The 15,718-nt window shown below is 39.9% G+C and overlaps 1 protein-coding gene across 7 annotated transcripts in view; it reads left to right on the forward strand.

Annotated features, from left to right (window-relative positions):
• VPS35L (VPS35 endosomal protein sorting factor like) overlaps positions 1-15,718 on the forward strand; it is a 1,440,208-nt gene that overhangs the window by 1,339,621 nt on the left and 84,869 nt on the right. For all 7 annotated transcript variants that reach the window (XM_077448861.1, XM_077448865.1, XM_077448864.1 and 4 more), the window contains 3 exons: positions 3,540-3,679; positions 6,962-7,127; positions 11,702-11,820. In XM_077448861.1, coding sequence (XP_077304987.1) covers positions 3,540-3,679; positions 6,962-7,127; positions 11,702-11,820 — 425 coding nt within the window. The remainder of the gene's footprint in view (positions 1-3,539; positions 3,680-6,961; positions 7,128-11,701; positions 11,821-15,718) is intronic.

Here is a 15,718-nt window from a genome sequence, read left to right on the forward strand (position 1 = left end):
ATAGATTATACGTTGGGGTGTTAGCTTTCCAAAATGGGGTCATTTTCTGGACGTTTCCATTGCCCTGGTGTTCCAGGGCCTTCAAAACTGTAATAGGTGGTTGAGAAATGAAATGTGTAATTTATGCTCCTAGAATGCCTGAAGGTGCTACTTCAAAATTAGGCCTCTGTATGTGGTCAGGCTGTGTAAAAGTCTCACACATTTGGTATCGTTATACTCAGGAGGAGTAGTAGAACGTATTTTGGGGTGTTATTTTTGCTATGTAAATGCTATGCGTTGGAAATATCTTATAAACGGACAACTTTGTGTAAAAAAAAATGCGTTTTCATTTTTTTCCACATTTTCCGAAAACTTCTGGAAAAAAATGAACCATTGAAAAGACTCATTATGCCTCATAGATTATACGTTGGGGTGTTAGCTTTCCAAAATGGGGTCATTTTCTGGACGTTTCCATTGCCCTGGTGTTCCAGGGCCTTCAAAACTGTAATAGGTGGTTGAGAAATGAAATGTGTAATTTATGCTCCTAGAATGCCTGAAGGTGCTACTTCAAAATTAGGCCTCTGTATGTGGTCAGGCTGTGTAAAAGTCTCACACATTTGGTATCGTTATACTCAGGAGGAGTAGTAGAACGTATTTTGGGGTGTTATTTTTGCTATGTAAATGCTATGCGTTGGAAATATCTTATAAACGGACAACTTTGTGTAAAAAAAAATGCGTTTTCATTTTTTTCCACATTTTCCGAAAACTTCTGGAAAAAAATGAACCATTGAAAAGACTCATTATGCCTCATAGATTATACGTTGGGGTGTTAGCTTTCCAAAATGGGGTCATTTTCTGGACGTTTCCATTGCCCTGGTGTTCCAGGGCCTTCAAAACTGTAATAGGTGATTGAGAAATGAAATGTGTAATTTATGCTCTTAGAATGCCTGAAGGTGCTACTTCAAAATTAGGCCTCTGTATGTGGTCAGGCTGTGTAAAAGTCTCACACATGTGGTATCGTTATACTCAGGAGGAGTAGTAGAACGTATTTTGGGGTGTTATTTTTGCTATGTAAATGCTATGCGTTGGAAATATCTTATAAACGGACAACTTTGTGTAAAAAAAAATGCGTTTTCATTTTTTTCCACATTTTCCGAAAACTTCTGGAAAAAAATGAACCATTGAAAAGACTCATTATGCCTCATAGATTATACGTTGGGGTGTTAGCTTTCCAAAATGGGGTCATTTTCTGGATGTTTCCATTGCCCTGGTGTTCCAGGGCCTTCAAAACTGTAATAGGTGATTGAGAAATGAAATGTGTAATTTATGCTCTTAGAATGCCTGAAGGTGCTACTTCAAAATTAGGCCTCTGTATGTGGTCAGGCTGTGTAAAAGTCTCACACATGTGGTATCGTTATACTCAGGAGGAGTAGTAGAACGTATTTTGGGGTGTTATTTTTGCTATGTAAATGCTATGCGTTGGAAATATCTTATAAACGGACAACTTTGTGTAAAAAAAAATGCGTTTTCATTTTTTTCCACATTTTCCGAAAACTTCTGGAAAAAAATGAACCATTGAAAAGACTCATTATGCCTCATAGATTATACGTTGGGGTGTTAGCTTTCCAAAATGGGGTCATTTTCTGGACGTTTCCATTGCCCTGGTGTTCCAGGGCCTTCAAAACTGTAATAGGTGATTGAGAAATGAAATGTGTAATTTATGCTCTTAGAATGCCTGAAGGTGCTACTTCAAAATTAGGCCTCTGTATGTGGTCAGGCTGTGTAAAAGTCTCACACATTTGGTATCGTTATACTCAGGAGGAGTAGTAGAACGTATTTTGGGGTGTTATTTGTGGTATGCACATTCCGTGTGGGAGAAATAAGCTATTACAATGAAAATTTTGTGAAAAAAAAAAAAAAAAAAAAAAAAAATCGTAATTTTGCAAAGAATTATGGGAAAAAATGACAACTTAAAATAACTAACCATGCCTCTTACTAAATACATTGGAATGTCTACTTTCCAAAAAGGGGTCATTTGGGGGGCATTTGTACTTTCCTGGCTTGTTAGGGTCTCAAGAATGGAGATAGGCCTTAGTACATCAGATGTGATCTTTTTTTGCAAATCTTTATGATTTGCACCATAGCTTGTAGACTCTATAAATTTCACACAGATCATATAATATGCAAAAATTTGGGTTATTTTTACCAAAGATGTGTAGTAGTATAAATTGTGGCCAAAATTTATGAAGAAAAATTGCTAATTTGCTAAATTTTGTCACAGAAACGAAGAAAAATTCATTTTTTTTCAAAATTTTCGGTCTTTTTTCATTTATAGCGCAGAAAATAAAAAACCGAGAGGTGATCAAATACCACCAAAAGAAAGCTCTATTGGTATGAAGAAAAGGACAAAAAAATCATTTGGTTACAGTGTTGCATGACTGAGTAATTGTCATTCAAAATGTGAGAGCACTGAAAGCTGAAAATTGGTCTGGGACTGAGGGGGGTTTAAGTGCCCAGTAAGCAAGTGGTTAAAACAAAACTGGGCAGTGGGTAGAGTTAAAGGGCTTGGGGCCCATGTCTTTTAAAGATTTGGCAATCCCCTGAATGTACTTTGCCTATAACCAATTGTTTATAAATACTTTGCTTGTGACCTTTACTGTACTCAAAGATAAGTTAAAGTGGTTGTAAAGGCAGAAGGTAGTGGGAACCATTGACTCCTGCTGTCAATTGAAGCCAGTAACTGGGTATGTGGAGGTGGGGTAGGGCAAACACTTTACTGAATAAAATCGGTTCATTCAGTTTATTTTGTTGTGATTAGCTGTGATTGGCCACAGCTAATCACATACGGTACAGATGGGCTGTAATTGTCTGCAATCACTGGACCACTGTCGTTATCTGCTGTGATTGGTCACACCGATCACATGGTACCAACAGCTGGCTGGTGCACTGATCAGTCATTGGCTGTGTCTGGTGCACACAGCTGCTCCTGCCAGTAGCCATGGCCACATGTGAGGCTTGTTCCAGGAAGGACATCATGAGACATCAACCCAGAATGACGAAAATCCCACTCAGCCGTCAAATTGCTAAAGGCTGGGTTAAACTGGGAACTGGTTAAACTTCTCTATAAGCTGGAGATCAGATCAGCTTTACATGCTTTGGACTTTTTTTCCTCTTTACAGTTGAGGAAAGTGGATAAATTGCACTAGACTCCTAGGGTTAACTCACTGGTATTAGTATCCAAAAGTTTTGATGTTAATGTAAATAATCTGGTCCCCAGACAGACAGCTTCTCTTTTCCCCAGAGGATTTCCATGGTTTCTTTGGCTTGTAGTATAATAATATAACAAAAATGGAAATTGACTGCCAAGAGGTCCAGATACTACTTTATTCCAGTAAAAGTGAGGGAGAAAATCTATAAAGTATCCAGTGTGTTTCAGTGGTCCAAAAGCACCCCCAGTGTGCTTCCATTAGTTTTACACGATTTTAGATTTCTTGTCTCTGCCTAGTGAACAGTACTGAATACAGTTACTTTTGACCATTTTATCACTTTTTTCTCTTTAGCGGATGCTTTCTTCAAAGCTGCAGTGAGCCTTGTTGCTGATGTACCAAAGACAATTGTTATAGATGGCAAGATACGATCCTCTGAGGCTTTTCTCCTGGAGTTCCTCAGCAACTTCTTCTCCACATTACTGGTTGTTCCTGTAAGTGTCATTAACCTGATAGAATGTATGTTTATTCGCAAAACAGGGATTCTTTACTGCAGTAATGTGTCTAATAGAGTATACAATAGAACAATATGACATGGTTTAGTGCCGTACAATTCCAAAGGTTATTCATAGCAGAAAGTAGGAAAGTTTACAAAGATATGATGTAGAGCACAATAAAGCATACCAAGGTTGTAACAGGCACAATAAAAGCACCAGACCATCCTGGAGGGCTGGGGCAGTGGATGAGAAGTCAGGAATGTTTAGCAAGGGGGGAGGGGAAACAGACCCAGCACTACCCCCTATAGTCGATAAACTCTCAAAGTAAATGATTTATGGACACGCCTAGGGGGACCGCACCTTATCCTATTTCCAGGGGCAGCCTTCATTTATTTAGGTTAACTTATACATGGGTAGGGCTTCATCAACCATGGTCTCCCAGGATGACACCATAGTAAGGGCAGCAGAGGTCCACTTCATTAATATATATATATATATATATATATATATATATATATATATATATATATATATTTTAGAATAGTATAGGAGTTAAACAATTTTGTATCATACAAACATTTTTTATCATCAGAGTGACGCTATGGTTACAGGAAAAAGTACTCAGTGCCATGTCCTGAATTATAAGACAGAAATTGGGATTGGAGGGCTTGGACCTATGAGGCACGACCACAAAAAAAAAATGTATCTGATATAAAAAAAACTATGCATTTATTATAGATAGAAAAAGCATCTAAAAACACATGATATTAACAAAGTCAATATAACACAATTCCAATGATCTATCCAGTAGCTGTAGGAGATAACATATACATTTATTTTCTTACATCAGGGGACACCGAGCCATAGTAGTTACTATGTGGGTTATATATCGGACCAACAAGTGATGGACACTGGCACGCCCATAAGGCAAGACGTGTACTCCCCTATATAACCCCTCCCATTACTGGGAGTCCTCACTTTTTTCACCAGTGTCTAAGATGTTGGTCATGAGTAAAGGTGTGCTTTGCTGAGCTCCACTGGTAGCAATCTTTGCTGGGGCTAGCCATGCTGACTGGATCCGTTCTGATGTCTTTTCATGAGCTAAATGAATGATACGCAGGCCTTGTGTCCAAAGAAACAAGGTTTTGCTTGCGAACGCTTCACTTTAGAGAGCTGGGCCATGGGATCCAGTACTTTTTGGTAGTAAGGCCATAAAGTTTTTACTGGTAGGGTGCTGTCGCAGAGCCAGGATTGTGGGTAACCCGATGTTCCCCGGTTCCTGAAGGTTTCCTAAAAGGTCTCGGAAACCTCCGCGAAGGGTGAAGGTTGGGTCTTTATCGCTGATAAAACCCTGCTGCGAGGATAAGGTAAGGGAGATTTTCTCAGAAATTTCTCCTTCTATGTATAATGTTGTCATGCCTCTGGGGGCTGTATTGAGCACTCACCGTCCTGACGCTGGAAACAGCACAAAATACTTCATTCTCCTCTCCTCCAGCTGCTGCAACAGATGCTCCGGTAAGAAGGGGGGTCTGCTTCTCTTCCTCTGCCCCCAAAATTGGCTTTTCCCATTTGGGGGGAAAGATGCCTAACTAGTTTCCTTTTTTGAAAAAAAAAAAGAGCCACAGACAGCGGCCGCTCAGCGGAGGAGTCCCCCCACCCCCCGCCATGCCTGCAGGACGCCGCTCGCACGGGAAAGCACTTTACTTTCAAAAGAAAGGAAGGGGGCCGTAATTCATGGGGGGCGGGGCCAATGGCGTCACTGTATATGTGAAAGCTGCTGCTGGCTGTGGCGGAACAGAGACAGGAGGCTGGCTTGTTCAGGTTAGTGAACACAGGCTTATTCCTTTGACATGTTATACTTTACTGAAGGCTACGATTAATAGCAGCTAATGATGCTGAACTATAGCCTAGCAATGTACATTCTTTTGCATAGTGCCTCTGCTTTATGCTATGAATGATAATGGGACCAGGAACTTCTCTAAAAGGGTCATTGGTTTTCACTATAAAAGTGAATCCATTTCCAAAAAAATTTCATCCTCCTCGGATAGGGCTAGTCAGATTGAGCCGTCAGGGGGAACTGTGGTCACATAAAACACTTCAGTCCCTGTATATATCATATACAAGGTTTGTTTCTTCTACCATTTGTAAATTGAAAAGAAGATTAATTCTATGTTGTCTCTCCATAATGGGGCTAAACATAGCAGATTCCCATCTAGTGCTTAAGACCCTCTTGTTGAGGTGCAGGAGGATGGGGATCAGGTAGATCTTCCCAAATATTTGGAAGATACTTTTTTATCCTCTTCGGAGGACCCTAATATGGAAGGAGTAGCATCACAAGACAGGTTGCTTGTATACTCCCTTACTCAACTTTTTTTTTCTGCCTGCAGCATAGGCTCTTGAGATACCTACCTCTAATTGGGTTCATTAGAACCTCCCCCATCTGGGGATGTTTTTTCCTATTCATGCATGGTCTAAAAAAGCTTATGTATTCTGAATGGGAACATCCGGATAAACAATATTATCCTCCCAATAAATTCTCCACACTTTATCTATGAAGGAGGATTTCTATGATGAAAATGGGAGGTTCCAGCAATTGATGCTGCAATCACCTCAGTGAGCAGAGTCGCACATGTCCAGTGGATAATGCACTGATATTAAAGGATCCAACAGATAAAAAGTTGGAACTTCCTTTTAAAGACAATATGTCTTTTGCAGTTCAGTAGCGCAGCCGTTTTTTTTTTTTTTTGCTGCAATTGGTGTATCTCAGTCCATTAACCACTTGCCGACCGCCGCACGACGATGTACGTCCTATTTTTGAAGAGGGATATCTCGGTAACGGCAGCAGCTGCTGCCACATAGGCATTACTTTTAGGTTTTGTACTTTTGTTCTTATACATACACACATCCTGTTCGCTCTGGGATTTTGAGGTTAAGCGCAGTTCCCCTTTTTTTTATTTTTTCAGATGTATAGAATGCTCTGTGTGTTGGGCCTCCTGAAGAGGGGCATGTCTTTGCAAAAAAAAAATGAATTTGTGTAATATCTAGATTTTGAGATTTGGGTAAATCAGAAAAGGAAAAATACATTTTTATTTTTAGCGTTTAAAATGTTGGAAGATGAGCTTGGTCTCCCTGGTGTGAACATAGGTTCTGGGTTTTTACTTAGCATGTGTAGTCAACTGTTGGTTATTTTACAACATACTGTATGCTCGTATGGCCTGTTTTACTTATGTAGATATTTACACAAAGTTACAGATGCTTTGCCAAATGTGTTTTTTACAGGACCATCCAGAGCAGGGAGTTTTGTCTCTGGTTAGAGGACTTCTAAATGTAATTGAGGATTATGCCTGGGAAGATAACCGTGATGATAAAATTTGGATCTACTCAAGTGTGCTGCATTTGTTGGCTGCCTTGTGTCAAGAGAGTTATTTGTACCACATAGATAAAGGTATGCTTTGCTAAAAGTCACTGATGTATTGTATCTAGAGCAATAATTAAAGTATATATAAAGGTTTGGGTTTAAAAAAACAAAAAAAAAACAAACATGTCATACTTAACTCCTTTGTGCAGTTGGTTTTGCACAGAGTGGCCCCAATCCTCCTGGCTCCTCCTCTTCTCGAGTGCCCCATTGGAGAGCCGCTCTCCCTCAGGGCACTCCTGTGGGCGTAATGTTCAAGTGCGGCGCTGTTAATGAAATATAGGTAAAGTGCTACAACCAATAAAAGACTGTATACAATAACAAAGTATCTGTATAAATATATACTGTGGTAATCAAATATGAATATAATTAAACAATAATCAATAATGATATATATTGTACAAAGAATATAAAGTCCCATCTGTACACAGAAAATCCAAATAAGTGTTGTAAAAACTCGAAAAGTGGGTGTCCCATCTGTACACAGAAAATCCAAATAAGTGTTGTAAAAACTCAAAAAGTGGGTGTCCCATCAGTACACAGAAAATCCAAATAAAGGTTGTAAAAACTCAAAAGGTGGGTGGTGATACTAAAACTATCCACCGTAATAGAAGCAATGGTGCAAAAAAATAAAGTCCATGAAGAGTCCAAAGAGTGCAGTAGATACTGAAAAAACAAGTGATTTTCTGGAGATAACGACCACCTTATGGAATGTGGCTTATCGGAAGCGATAGACCCAACTAGGCTTATGCCCACTGAGTCATTAAGGCTTAACGGTGTAATCACACCTGGGATGTTATATCTCCGAACTTCCATACACATCAGACGTTTGAATTAGACTCTTATGTATGTATGTATCTTCTGTAGACTCCTCTGCTCTGTATGTGGCCAGGCTGTGTAAAAGTCTCACATGTGGTATCGCCATACTCGGAAGGAGTAGCAGAATGTATTTTGGGATGTAATTTGCTGTATGCATATGCTGTGTGTAAGAAATAACCTGATAATATGACAATTTTGTAAAACAAAAAAAGAAAAATTCAAAAATCTTAATTTTGCAAAGAATTGTGGGAAAAAATAACTTAAAAAACTCACCATGCTACTTAATACCTTGGAATGTCTACTTTCTAGAAAGGGGACATTTAGGGGGCTATTTGTACTTTTCTAACTTGTTAGTGTCTCAAGAAATGAAATACACCTGATGTACTGAAGGCCTGTTCAGATGTGATCAATTTTCAGTGATTCGCACCATAGTGTGTAGACTCTCTAACTTTCACAAAGAAAAATTTTATGACAGAAACAAAGAAAAAGAATTTTTTTTCACAAAATGTACATTTTTTTATTTATAGCACAAAAAATAAAAACCCACTAGTGATTAAATACCACTAAAAGAAAGCTCTATTTGTGTGGAAAAAAGGATGCACGTTTCATATGGGTACAGTGTTGCATGACTGAGTAATTGTCATTCAAACTGTGAGAGCGCTGAAAGCTGAAAAATTGGTCTGGAAAGGAAGGAGGTGTAAGTGCACTGTATTAAGGGTGGTTAAATTTGTAATAAAAAGGGGGTTTTATATGCGTTATATCGATTGATAGAATTGTTTTGATGGTCCATTTTATAGTCCCATGCTTTACTTTATTGGTTGTTAGATACTGAGGGGATGAGGACCCTCACAAACAAACATTGAATTATTAACCCTATATTAGAGGTTTTCACCCTTTTAAGATTTTTTTTTAAAGATTAAAGTGGTTGTAAACCTGAGACATGAAAAAATGCACTTCATTCTATACTGTGCATGTGCCTCTCTCCAAAGCACTCTGTGTCTTTTCTCTCTGCTGCCTGGTTCATCTGCTATCAGCATTAGTCACTTCTGGCTGCTTTTCTCACACCAAGAGTTAAAAAATGTAATTTGTGCGAGCAATGGAGCAATGCCTGCATATTGGCACACAAATGCTCCATAAGCACTAGCACACAAGAGACAGCGTACAAAGTCCTGACGAACTGGTATCTTACGCCAGTCAGACTCAATAAATGGTACCCGGGTACGTCAGAGTCCTGCTGGAGATGTGGAGGTGCCAAAGGTGATAAGATACATATATGGTGGGACTGTCCGAGCCTACGGGAGTTTTGGGACGAGATCTGCACGCAGATCCGTGCCATCACGGAGACAGGCCTTGCCCTTACACCTGAATGTTGTCTACTCCACATCTCCAGCTACTCACTAGGAAAATACAAAAAATCAGTAGTGCGCCACTTGCTGAACGCTGCCAAGGCGATCATTCCTAGACACTGGAAGTCCCCACACCCACCTTCCTTAAAAGAGTGGTTGTGCGAAGTGGACTCCCTATATAAGATGGAGGAAACGGTTGCAATGGCTGCTGAAAGGACAGACAAATTCCACAGACTGTGGAGACCATGGTTTATCTTCAAATATTCAGATACTTTTGCAAAACTTCAAAATGGCTGACCTCCTAGCCGATATACATCTACCTGGTTGGTAGTAGGACGGTTCTATGTGTCACAACCAAGGTCTTACAATAGAGTTTAATATTATACATTTTGGTTTGTTGTTATATTCAGGATTGTAATGTAACACCTTTGCTACCGCACTGAAACCAGTTTGTGACCTCAGCACAATTTGTTCACAGGTTTTTGCTAATCATGCTCTAAACTACCTCCAATCTGTGGAGGGCTGCACATCTCTCAGGTCACGGTTCCCCCCCCTTCCCCCCCCCCCTTTTCACTTCTCTTCTTAATCTCTCACCCCCTTCTTTTCCCTTTCTCTACAGACACTTAAAATCCACCCCCAACAGTCGAATATATTTTGGTGCACAGTTCAATGGGGGTCATTGATAATTCTTTCGGACCCCGCACTTACAGAGGCCTTGGTTTCATTTTTTTTTTTTTTTCTCTCTTTGCTGCTTTATGCTACCACATTGTAAGGTACTCTGTAGCGGTTTTTATGACTGAACAATATGTTATTTTGTGCGTTTTGGGCTTGAGCCCATGAATATTTCTTTTCTCATCTTGTATTGTATTGTGATGTCGATTGCCTCAATAAACTTTTATTGGTTAAAAAAAAAAAATGTAATTTGTATGCAATCAGGCAAGCCCTTGTACTACATGGTTTTGGTAAATCTGAAGACAAAAATCTGCAGAAAATCTAATAGTGTGTATGGGGTCTAAACAGAAACCCTATTTCCTTTGTGCTTTCAAAACGATCTACAGAAGAAACTGCTCCAGATACACAGCTACAACTTATGTTGGAGTATTTGTTTCATCTGCCCATCACCTGGAGCTAGTCACTGTGCTGGGTATATATAGGGCCCCTTTCACACTATTGGACCGTTCAGGTCCACCTGTCAGTTTTGTCGGCGGACCTAAATGGGCGCTCCATGCTAGTTTGTGGGGTGACAGGATGTCAGCGGTGACATGTCCGCTGACTCCGATCCGCTAAAATCAGACGGATGGCCCTATGTTCGCATCCGTCCCTATCAGATCGGGTGAGATTTGATGAAAACGGACATGCTGTCCATTTTCTTCCGATCTCTCCATAGCAACCAGCGGCGCTCGACAAGCCCCTCTCCACTCAGTGAGCAGAGCGGGACCTGTCATCTGCCAGCTCAGCGGAGATCAATAGAGAGATCTCCCGCTGAGCTGGCGGACAGAGGCAGACTCCATGTAGCGGATCCACCTCGTGAGAATGAAGCCTAAGGCAGGGGTCTCAAACTGCTGGCCCTCCAGCTGTTGCAAATTTACAGGTCCCTAGAGGCGTTACAAGCATGACTCCCACAGTCAGAGGCAAGATGGGACTTGTAGTTTTGCAACAGCCGGAGGGCCGCGAGTTTGAGACCCCTGATATAAGGGTTTACAACCACTTGGCATCTTAAACTAACTTACCACAATAACATTTATGAAAGGGGTCTTGAAAATAAAGTTCTCGTTGGCATTGATCAAGTTAAACAATTTGCACAATCTGTGTCACCACAGTAAGCCTTTTATGGCCTTGTTCACATTATTGCCATTTCAGGTGGAACTTCAGTCAGACAAAATTGCATGACGAGAATTGTGGGAATTTATTTTCAGTGGTGTCAATTTACATCAGTGTGCAATTTGGGAAAAGGTTCCTTTGGCGCTATATAAATCCTGTAAAGTAATAATAATTTTGGCCCCATAGAATATCAAGGTTGCATCCAAGTAGCACTACATGATCGCACTGAAAGCCGGATCAAAATTATATCGCAGTTGTATGAACCTAGCTTTCTCTTCTACTCCTTTTCAAAAGCTTTGCATTACAGGTGCGACTTGTAGGGGACTAATCTTGTACATCTAAAAGCTTCTAAAACCCCACAATCTGAAACACCACTGAAACAACTATATGGCCAAAAGGGAAGCAGATTTATTTTATTTTTTTTCCTTTAGATTCTAATGTGAATGTTCATGTTCTAATGTCTTTGTAACAGACTTGTGTTTTAGTTTACTGCTAGTATATTCGAGAATTTAGGAAAGCCATGGTTAAAAGAGCATTGGCATATAATACAAAAAGGAATTATATCTACAAATACAACTTTGCCATATAAAAGTAATTTTAATCTGTTTTCATCTTTAGTTGACTCCAATGATAACCTCTATGGAGGAGATGCAAAATTCCTAACGGAGATTGGCAAACTGTGTGATACACTTATTGGCCAGATTTTGGAGCACCTGAAAGCTCTTGGAAAAGAAAATGTGAGTATAACAAACAAGGTATTTAACTCTTTCATTCCCAAAGTTAAACCTAGATGCCCAGGCCAAATTTAGCAGTTTCAGTATGCATTGGTTAACCTCATAATAAACTATTTTATATTCCCACTCTGCACTTATGATACACCCCTAAAGGCTGGGTTCACACTATGGTGATTAGGATGTGGGTTCCCCGCTTCCAATTCACAATAGCAGGAGATTTTTATTGGCTCTCTATGGAGACGGTTGACATATCTCCGCTGCGGCTCCGGTGTGAATTTTCACAAGTGTACTGTGCGTCTTATGGTCCATTTCAGGTCGGAATTCTGCCAAAAATTTGGGCTGAAATCAGAACTGAAGTTGTGAATGGGGATACACCGGACCCTGGCTGTGAGCTGCATGCAGCGATGGTGTGAACCCAGCCTTAAGAATAAGTTCACTTTTTGCCAAAAAATAATAAATGCACATTTTTTTGCAGGTAAAAAAAATGTGTAATTATTATTTGTTGTTGCGGGAGCCTGTAAAGCATTGCACCAGCGATTAGCAGATCGCTGATGTCTTGCAGGTCTAGGAAACCCATTCTGACAGGAAGCATGAATGAACTACCATGGCGCTCTTTCAGTTCACAGAGCACTGTTAATGAGTGACGTGGCTGGGCAGGCGGAGCCCCATACGGCCACATATTTAAAAACATTTTGGCAGCAAGCAGGGAGAAGATCAGAGTGGGGGTCAGTGCTTTCATAACATGTTACATAGAAAGAACGAGATTTTTGTTTTGTATCCTATTCACAGTGTGGTACTGTGGATATAATGAAGATCAATGTGTGCCATATCCGAAACATTACTTTGGAATAAACAAATGGGACTATGTACTTTTTAGGCACTGTAACAAACATTTTTTTCATATAAAAATTGTATTAATATAAAAAAAGTTTTTCATGCAACGCTTTAAATGTTTTTTCACAACCGATAGTTGTATCCCACTATAGTACAATGCAAATAGCCACCCCTGTATCCTAACCAGATTTCATATATAAACTAAAGACATTTATTGATGTAAATACTCCATAGTTGAGTCAGGAGATCCAGCATAGAGGTAGAACTACAGGATTGGCGGAAGAGTAACAACATTCAAGCGGAATGGCTCGACATGTTTCGCGTATTAATACGCTTCTTCTGGAGCTTATAATTTTTGACTAGCAGAAAATAGAAAAAACAACAAAATCAAATATATACCTGTACATATCAAAAAAAATATTTGTACATATAGGGTAATCAACATATATTTAGAATTTCATAATAGAATAGTGTCAAAATGTCCTGAATAGTGCGGGACTAATCATACGGGATTCTAGCAGGAGGGGGAAATATAGGCACTATGGGGGTGTGTATAATATAATATGCATAGGTAAACGAAGCCAAAATATGTATAAAATTAGCTCCCCAAAGAGCCTATTACAATAATTCGGATAAGATATAATAAACTGACTTACTGAATAAGAATATCAAGTTGTATATTAGACAAGCTAATCACAATGGTACATACTGACACTGAAAGGTATGCGGGTATTGAACGTTAATTGGACATCCTGAGGTTCAAAGTTGAACACCTATAGACAAAAGATTATATAAGAGTACACTATTAAGCCAGTATCCACATCACAGATAACAATAAATAAACTAAAAACAATAAAAGGTGGACCGTATTGGTAATAAAAAACTCACCAAGTCGACCAGAGTGCTAAGGTTTAGAATGTAATTGTCCCTTATACTCGCGCAATTAGGGATGGCTAAAGATATGGATAACAATTGTCAGCCAGAACCAAGAGGGTCCTCACCGAGGAGGGTAATCCTGATAACAGATCTATATAGAGGATAATCAAATAGCTGCCTAAAGAGAAGGATGAAAAACAATAAGCCAAAAAGTGAGCATGACCAGCCAGCTAGATCAATGAAACAGACCCCTTTTGCATAGCAAACAAACAGTCTACCTATATGCAGCCTAACAGCAAACATCAGCTTTTTTATATACACGTCCCGCACCGTAGTCATCAATCAATCAGCGCCCGACTGCTCCCCACGCCTGCGCACAGAGGCGCCTCGCGGACAGCGAAGCAACACACAGGGCGACAAGCCATGGAAATTGGGGAAGGATAGAATGGCTCTCCCTGTAATACCGGTGCCTGCGTCACAACGGCAGCTGTAGCTGCTTAGTCTGACACTGGGTGGCCGCATAGTGCCAAGCTCCATCCTCCAAATGCCACAACCCTCAAGAACTTAAAGGATAAGTTCACCTTTCATAACATGTTACGCCTTGAATATGGGTGTAACATGTTATGAATGGTGAACTTATCCTTTAAATCCAAAATGCTCTTGACCCCTTGTCACCAATTGTACACATATATGCAGCCTCACTGAAGTAGGTCTTCTGTGAGGCCGCATATTTGTGTTTGTGATCTTATTGCCAATCACCTGATCCCTGTGATTGTGTCTGATTGGCTATGACAATGACCCCTAACAAAGAGAGAGAGATAAAAACAAGTGCATTTAAAAAAATAAAGAGAAAAATAGCTAGATCTAGGGTATTGTCGGGGTTAGTGTTAGGGTGAAGGTAAGGGTCAAAGGTCAGTCAATATATTTTAGGTAGGATTTAAAAAAAAATATTATTCTTCAATTTCTTTATTAAGAGGATAGCATAATACAGGAAGGAATATGCAATTTATATGTAAAGGAGCAATGCGTAGGGAGAATCAGAGAAGGATAATTGTAAAGTATAACAGACCCTTGTTATTCATACCAAAAATCATATATATATATTGTGGCAACACGCAGGTAAAATCACCTGGTTGTATCCAGGATGGGAAATATGTGTGCCCTAGATTCAGGCTTTATGCAGACTTGTACAATTAGAGGGGAAGAGTTAATGAGCCCAGCTGAAGTAAGTGGGCTCATTAAGACCTCTACAAAAAACCCCAGCATACTTAGGGAGATGCTCCATCCTGGAACCAGTTTTGTGTTGTATAGACTGGGGAGTGTGACACCTGTTCTGTGCGGTGAGTTAATGCCTGTGTGGCAAACCTGTACAACAGAGACAGGGACTGGTGCAGCACAGGGCTGCACTCAGTTGTTAGACAGGGAATCTAAGTGTGTAATTAGAGGTCAAGCTGACCAGGATTTATTTTCATGTTTTATTTTGTTTGGCTGTTATATGTTTCACTGCATGTAGCATAAATAAACCGCATCTTTTGTTTTTTGCACCTACAACGCTGTCTGCTGTGCCTGATTTTTGTGTTGTGAACCCATCCAGGGGGTCACACACACCCGCTGCCGAGCTAACCCCTCACAATATATAATATACACAATAGCTGTATAGCTAACAGGAAAATCTCCACAGTGTGCCTTCCATATAGTGAGGGGAAAAGGTATTTGAGCCCCTGCTGATTTTGTGCGTTTGCCCACTGACAAAAAAATGATGAGTCTATAATTTTAATGGTAGGTTTATTTTAACAGTAAGAGACAGAATAACAAAAAAATATATAGAAAAATCAATTTAAAAAAAGTTATAAATTTATTTGCATTTTAATGAGTGAAATAAGTATTTAACCCCTTCATAAAACATGACTTGGTACTTGGTGGCAAGGTCAGACATTTGTTGTAGTTGGCAATCAGGTTTGCACATGTCTCAGGAAGGGCAGCAGAGGTCAATTGGCGCAATGAGGCCCTCGTGGCTGCTTTTTCTCATGGTCTCGCAGATAACATCAAAGATGAGATAGCCCAAGACATACCTACAGATCTGGAGAAGTTGATCACGTTTGCCATTCTCATTGACTCCAGACTCTGAGATAGACCTTCCTTTAGAGAGCGCTTGCAGAAGCCTCCTGTACATTTGGCTTTGAGCTTTGCA

This window comes from Lithobates pipiens, unplaced genomic scaffold, assembly GCF_037356315.1.
Source record: "Lithobates pipiens isolate NorthernLeopardFrog02 unplaced genomic scaffold, aLitPip1_a1.2 Scaffold_22, whole genome shotgun sequence".
In the NCBI taxonomy this organism is placed as follows: Eukaryota; Metazoa; Chordata; class Amphibia; order Anura; family Ranidae; genus Lithobates; species Lithobates pipiens.